Source organism: Sardina pilchardus, chromosome 13 (assembly GCF_963854185.1).
Source record: "Sardina pilchardus chromosome 13, fSarPil1.1, whole genome shotgun sequence".
Lineage (NCBI taxonomy): Eukaryota > Metazoa > Chordata > Actinopteri > Clupeiformes > Clupeidae > Sardina > Sardina pilchardus.
This window is the reverse complement of record NC_085006.1, coordinates 29,054,836-29,062,335: the sequence shown is the minus strand read 5'-3', so window position 1 is coordinate 29,062,335 and position 7,500 is coordinate 29,054,836. Positions and strand designations below refer to the sequence as shown.

Here is a 7,500-nt window from a genome sequence, read left to right as displayed (position 1 = left end):
AAGATTCATTTGTCAAGCAGCCCATAAGTATTAATAGGACTGCATCTTTTTTTTTTTATCAGAAGCCATATCCTCAGTATATAGAATATGTATATCATAATAAGCTATATGATGAGTATGTAGAATATGTATAGCATAATAAGCTATATGATGAGTATGTAGAATATGTATAGCATAAGCCATATCCTGAGTAAATAGAATATGTATAGCATAATAAACTATATGATGAGTATGTAGAATATGTATAGCATAATAAGCCATATTCTGAGTAAATATAATATGTATAGCATAATAAACTATATGATGAGTATGTAGAATATGTATAGCATAATAAGCCATATCCTGAGTAAATAGAATATGTATAGCATAATAAGCTATATGCTGAGTAAATAGAATATGTATAGCATAATAAGCCATATTCTGAGTAAATAGAATATGTATAGCATAATAAGCTATATGATGAGTGTGTAAAATATGTATATCATAATAGTCCATAAACTGAATATGTAGAATATGTATAGCATATACTTCTGCAGGACTATGAGACAGAGCAGTATTACAGTGCCATAGAAAAGTCTCATTTGGGAGAGAAACTGAAAGGCAGATGTAAAGCTACTGGAAAACAGCATGCTTTGAAGGGATGATTAAGGCTTTTGTGTTATCTCTGACAACAGGTCCTTAAAAATCAAGGTTTTGTTTAACACACAATGTTTTGTCTCAACTTATGTAAGGCAAAACTTTGGACCACTACAAATATCTTGGATAGTTCCATCTTTATGTGCAGTCCCTCTAAATCACAAGCCATCTAATAAAGCAAAGAAACAGCTTGGTGGCTAAAGCGTTTTGAGCTTCTTTAACCCACGGTCCAGCCATCTCCTTAACCGTCCCTCCAAATCAGCCAAAACAGTTTAGCAACAACAAAGACACAAACAAACACAATGTGTTTTTCTTTTCTGGGTGTGAGTGTGGCTGTGTATATTTTTGGTTGGAAAAGCTGAGCTGACAAGCACCTCTTACGTTTATTCGAGCCTGGTAGGAGACTACGCCGGCCGAATTGTTGCAGGAGCATCGGTAGATGCCGCTGTCGTTGACCTTGGCGTGGGAGACGTTCAGGTAGCTCAGGACGTGGCCCTCCGGCGTCACCATCTGGCCCATGCGGTAGTGTCCCAGGTCCGTGATGTGCTCCTCGTCCAACGTCCAGGTGACGGCCGGCCGCGGAGTCCCCTTCACGTTGCACACCAGCGACACGGGCTCGTTCAGGTTCACCATCCGCTCGCTGAACGCCGACAGGATCTTTGGTGTGCCGTCTGGAGATGTGGGCAGGTGGGTGGGTGGGTGGGTGTTGGTGGGGGTGGGTTGGAGTGGGTAGGGGTGGTTGGGGGTGGTTGAGTAGGAGTGGGTGGGTATTTTGGTGGGGATGGGTTGGTGGTGTTTGAGTTAGGGTGTTTATTTGGTGGTAGAGTGTGGATGGATTGGGGTGGTTGAGTTGGGGTGGGTGGGGATTTGGGTGGGGATAGGTTTGGGTGGTTGAGTTGGGGTGGGTGGGGATTTGGGTGGGGATAGGTTTGGGTGGTTGAGTTGGGGTGGGTGGGTGTTTGGGTGTTTGGGGATGGATTAGAGTGTTTGAGAGTTGAGTAGGAAAGGAGAGAGGAGATGACACACAGATAAGTGGAAAAGAAACTAAATGCAACACTTACTGTATGAATAAATGCAACACTCACCTACTGTACACCCATAGACATGCTCATTTCAGCTTCCTATTGCTCAGTAACAGACTTTGATATGGTTCCAGATTTAATCAAAGACGCTGTCATGTCATCACTACTGTATATTTCCAGGAATACCAAAAAACGCAAAGGCCGCCCCCATCCAGTGATTCTAATCAGACATAAAACCTGATGCCGGCGCACACACGCACACACACACACACACACACACACAGACGCACACACCCGTACACACATGTCTGTCGTTCTTTTTTTCTTCTCTTTCTTTCCTCTTTCTCCTGTTCTTTCTCCTCTGTTCTTTTCCAAGGGCACTTAGTGAGATGAGCGGCCGGCTGCGCGTGGCGAATGGCGGCCTTTGAAACCTGGGCCCTCTGCGCGTCTCTGATAACCCTGGGTTGCTCAACATCATTATAGATTATCAATATCCTCTTTATACAGTTCCCTGGTCAAGGGAGGCAGTTGCCCTGGCAACCGGGCGCAGGTAAGCATGCAGTCTCAGGCCGGCAGAGTAAATCCAATAATGGCGTCTGTGCCGCAGCCCTCTCTCCGCAACAGGTTTATTATCACGCCGGGCACACACACACACACACACCACGCAGCGGCACGTGAAAATACACACACACACACACACACAGACACACACTGTGCTACGCTACGCTGCACATACATGGAAGATCCTCATACTACACACAATCATAAAAACAAAATCAATACACTGTGGAAAGCATACACACACAGCATCATGGCACATACAGACATTACAGTATATAATAAATCCATCACCAGTTTCAATCATCAGTTCGAAAAATAGGCTGACAATAATCTATGCTTTATTTAAAATGCATCATGTATAATATATAGCCTACTCAGGCCACATGTAGCTAGTGAGCTAGCTGTTTACATTGTAAAGATAAGTCTTTTTGAAACATCTGCCAATCTATCTCTGGGCTTCTCAAGACATTCAAACAAGCCATTGGTGTCACTGTCCATTCATTGGTGCCAAACACACAAATAAATCCAGTGAGGATGAGCATCTGTCATACTGGTTCTTCTACCCACCTTCCAAGATGACCTGTGCAAAGTCCTGGGCGGACATCTTGCCCCTCCTGGCGAAGCACTGGTACACCCCTCCGTCACTCTTCACCATGCCGTCCATCACCAGCGTCTCTTGGTTGGCACCTTTCTCGCGGTAGATCATCTCCCCGTTGCGGTACCAGGACAGCTCGTATTTGTCGGAGCCGGTGACCATGCAGGAGAGGGACACCTGGCTCCCCACGCTGCTCTTCAGAGTGTGGGGGCTCACTACCACCTTTAGGGGCTCTGCAGGAACCACAGGTACGTACACCAGGAAGAGGAACGAGAGGAAAGAGAAGGAAGTCAATGACATCGTCATGGCAGTAGACCTGTACGTGTCTTTAGGTAGTAGGCCTACAGTATGCAGGTGAAATGTATTGTTTGCTCTCAATTAAATAGTTAGTTTTGATTCAAGCCCTTGTTACCAACCAGCACCTGCAATTATTGGGTCTGCGTGGGGATTTGTGTTTTAAAAAATGGTGATAATACTTTGCATTAGAGGTTGCAACATAAGAATTTTAGTTTTACAACATTCAAAAATGAATAATTTAAAATAACAACGTAATGTATGCTGTAAAGAGACAGCGACTTGCATGCACTGATGCTCTGTGTTGCCCAGATGTCCACTTAAATTACCATGACAACTAGCAAACTGTAGAAAATTGACCACATCTGTCACCACCACCTCAGGTCAGCGTGACTACCACTGCTTAAGACTCCAGTTCCCAGAGGTCTTTATGGCACATCTCAGTGTGAAGAGGGTGACCTGGGATTGAGGGTCACGTAAAGGTATAAGGGCCAAGGCTGGATTAAGGCTCTTGTGTGGCTCTAGTGGGACCTCACGTGAGGGTATGACTACCACTTAGCCTACTTCATTAGCATAACAAGAGAGCTAAAACAAGATGGCAAAGACTCATCAGAGGGGACTATTAGCAGTAGGCCTAATACCACTACTAGGTTCACATGAACATTCAAATGCAAGTTCAAACAGTCACTTAATGGATCAGCGGGGATATTTTCAGACGATTTGTATCCTGAAGTGTTGGAAATCCACTGACAGAGCTTAGCGGCTTGATCCCTATTATCAATGACATTGACATCAATTCACTACATGGCTAAAATAAACTCTTAGACATGTGTCAGACCAAGTGTCCTACAGTCAATTATGCACAATATGCCACATTATGGCCAACCTATGGCTACCTATACAGTAAGTTCCATCTAGGAATCATCCCTGTATTTACATTTAAAGGGACACTTCACCGATTAGCATTAAGCTTTGGATCTTTGGAAAACCAGTCATGTTTTTGAAAGGTCCAACATTGAAATCTGTATTTCTCCCATCTTAAGGCAAACTGAGGGAATGATGCACGACCATTCAAAAACATGACTGGTTTTCTAAAGATACAAAGCTTAATACTAATCGTTGAAGTGTCCCTTTAACATGCTGTTTTTAGCATAAGCCGACATTATAATGTTAGATAATTCATTTGGAAAACCTTCTTCCTAGAAGATGTCCGTGAAGCCTAGTTACTGTAAGAGATAATCTTCAACTAGGACGTAATCTCTCAGTAGATTCATTTAAGAGTCAGGAAGGCTATTACGTTCGGAGTGATACAACCCTGAAGAGGGCATGGTTGGGTCACCATACATTTCTTTGGAAAGAGACCTTTTTTTCCAGAGAAAATTCTGAATCTCTGAAAATGGATCATGTTCATTCTAAAGTACTTTTGTCAAACATGTCTATATCAACAAAGTTCAAGGAAGCTCTATGAAGCTTGCAGAGAACTATTAACGTAGCTTGACCTGTGGGCAGCAGAGGTCACCATAAACCTCAGCCTGCAGTTAATTGAGAGTGCCACTCACTCTCTGCATTAGCGTCCTCGTCTAAATGAAACCCTTTGGCATCATTGAGCTAATGACATTTACACCATCACTGGACCATAAGCTATTAGCTATTAGCACTGTGGCTAAGTAAACAAGTGAAGCCAGTAGAGCTGCAGCACAGTGGCAACATTGGTGTCTCAAACCACACATGGGTCCACCCAGACCGAGACGCGAGCCCAGCCAGAGGTCATTTCCTGAACCCACTCTGCCTATCATCTCCCCCATTCACTGTCCTGTCTACGGAGGCCTGCCATCATTCCCTCGACATATAAAAGTAAAATCTATGGTAGGTTGCCCTCAGTGGAAACAAAACCACATTGTTGTATTTGTTCACTGAAAATGTCATGCAACTATTCTGTTAAGCCAGATACTCTGGCAAGCGTGTAACAGCATGAAGTTGCCGACAGCTGGATTATGCGAGTGCCCCTACAAGCTACAAGTTATCCAACAGGAAGTGACCGCAATGTTCCCCATAGACCTCTGAAGTTCGCCTACAAAAAGGATCCAAAGCTGCCATCTTTGCCCATATAAGGAGATCCGCGAGTTAATTGAAGCTAACTGCCTATGGCAAGTTGCATGGTAAGTTAGCTCTGGGGTAGCAAAGATCAAAGTGTGCCGTCTTCACCTACCGAAGATCACAGTATCCACTAGACGGCAGTGGACAAAACTGTGTAGTGAAAAACGTCTGCATTTCCAATGTCATCATCCCCGCAAGAGTTTAACAGGTGCGATAATTGAAAATCCCCATGTTATTTTCCCATAGAAAAAAATCTCAAGATACCGGATCTCCTTATTTGGGCAAAGATGGTGGCTTTTTTGTAGGCGAACTTCAGAGGTCTATAGCGACAAGAAAGGCAAAACAAAGGAAGAAGTAGCTAGCCTAGCATGGGCCATTGAAATGAATGGGGGCGGGACTTAGTCCCTCTCTCCAGTTCTTATAATACCTCCATGATTTTGCCCCCCTCCCTCTTGCGATTCGGGTTCCAGGAAGTGGCTTCTCATGAAGTATCTTGCTCCGCCCTTAATGATCTTTGCTACAAGTTATCCATGTGTTTGTTTTCACCGAGTTGTCCCAAACAGGAAGTGCCCGCAGTGTTCCCCATAGCGACAAGAAAAGCAAAACAAAGGAAGAGAGGCCTTCCTGACTTACGCTTGACCTGCAGCTGGCCCACCATGGCGGCGTTGCCCAGGGAGTTCCACACTTCGCACACGTAGCTGCCGCCATCGCTGGGCCTCACGTTCTCGATCAGAAGGCCCGTGCTGAGCTGACGGAACCGGCTGTCCCGCTCCAGGGGGCTGTTGTCCTTCAGCCAGCGGTACTTGGGAGCCGGGTACCCCATGGCCTTGCAGGGCAGCTCCGCCCGGTGGGACACCATGACGTCCCGCCGGTCGAAGCCATCCAGGATTGTGGGCTCTGAGTTGATGGGTTCTGGTGGGTGGGAGAGACGGCAACAGGAGATTAAGGGCAGTCCAGGCTATCAACAGCATCAGGGGAGAGTCAGCTGTATTAATTAGGCATTCAGTGAAGATAATCCCTCAAGGAAATGGCTATTGGGTTGTAGTGTAGTAGAGAGCATAGAACTCCTCAACCAGAACTAGGAAGATCTGACGTAATCATTCCTAAAGTAATATAATAATGAATTGGGTAACTACCATGGGGTGCATATGTCATAGTACTCACGTGGGTACAGTATACTATCATATCATAAACCTAACCCTAACCCAAAAACCTTTGAGCTTACCCAAAATAGATCTCGTGAGAGAATGTGAACTAGTATGGTAGTTGATGGGTAACTGATATAATGTGATGCCAATACAGTAAGTGTGCCCAGTTAAGTCTTTCTGCAATATTTGCCAGTATTAAAAAAAAAAAAACATCACTGTATTCAATTAGCAAATCGGGAGCATCAAAAGACTTTGCGGAAGAGAGCACAATAAGGTCTGCAATAATGACTAGTGTGTTTTGAAACAAACAGAAAGGCACCAATCCTGCGTGGCAACAGACTGACGCCTCTGAAGGCCCTCTTTGTTGTGCTGAGAGAGAGCGCACCTGTTACTGTGAGGCGTGCGCTGTTACTCTGGCGGGTCTCGCCGGTGTAGCGATGCCGCGTCAAGCAACGGTAGTTCCAGTTCCCATCGTCCGTCACCACATCCAGGATATACAAGGCTCCCGAGGGTGTGATGTGGAATCTGGGATCTTTGGAGAGAAAGAGAGAAAGAGAGAGAAGGAATGGAAAAAGATGAAGAGAAAAGTGACAGATGGTAGAGATAGAGATATAGAGAAAAGGAAATAGAGATAGGAAAAGAGATGGGTGTATTGGATATAGCAGTAGCAGAGAAAAGGAGAGAGAGGGAGAGAGAGAGAGAGAGAAAAAAAAGAGAGTTAAACGATAACATTCCCACACATCATAAACATTCAGTGTGACTAGGCATCATCATTAGAGAGCGAGTGCAGTGGGGCCTGGCTCCGCTCACGACAGTAGCTCCACTCTGTTATGCACGCTAGCCAATTACTCGCCGTGTTTCCAGAGCTCCGCTACGCCGCGCTACGCCACCCCCCCCCCCCCCCCCCCCCCCCCCCCCCCGCCAGATGTGCTCCTGCCTCTGGCAACCCGACGACGACAACGACGACGACGGGGCCCTTTGATATCCCGGCAACCCTCCCACCCCGCCCCTCGTCTACATCACCGGGTGATCAAACCCCTCTCTTGTTTCAGGGGCGTCACTTGAAGTTCACCCTGTGCGGCGGCGCTATGTTAATTCAGCAGGATCAAACTGCCACGCCGTAGCAGATTGTCAGCTCCCATCGAGG

General features: G+C 45.7%; 1 protein-coding gene across 1 annotated transcript in view; it reads right to left on the bottom strand.

Moving 5' to 3' along the window:
- LOC134099086 (cell adhesion molecule DSCAM-like) overlaps positions 1-7,500 on the bottom strand; it is a 162,570-nt gene that overhangs the window by 51,139 nt on the left and 103,931 nt on the right. Inside the window, exons 4-7 of the mRNA XM_062551804.1 lie at positions 6,739-6,885; positions 5,839-6,117; positions 2,787-3,047; positions 1,011-1,307 (exon numbers count right to left, since the gene is read on the bottom strand). Of these exons, the coding sequence (XP_062407788.1) occupies positions 1,011-1,307; positions 2,787-3,047; positions 5,839-6,117; positions 6,739-6,885 (984 nt within the window). The remainder of the gene's footprint in view (positions 1-1,010; positions 1,308-2,786; positions 3,048-5,838; positions 6,118-6,738; positions 6,886-7,500) is intronic.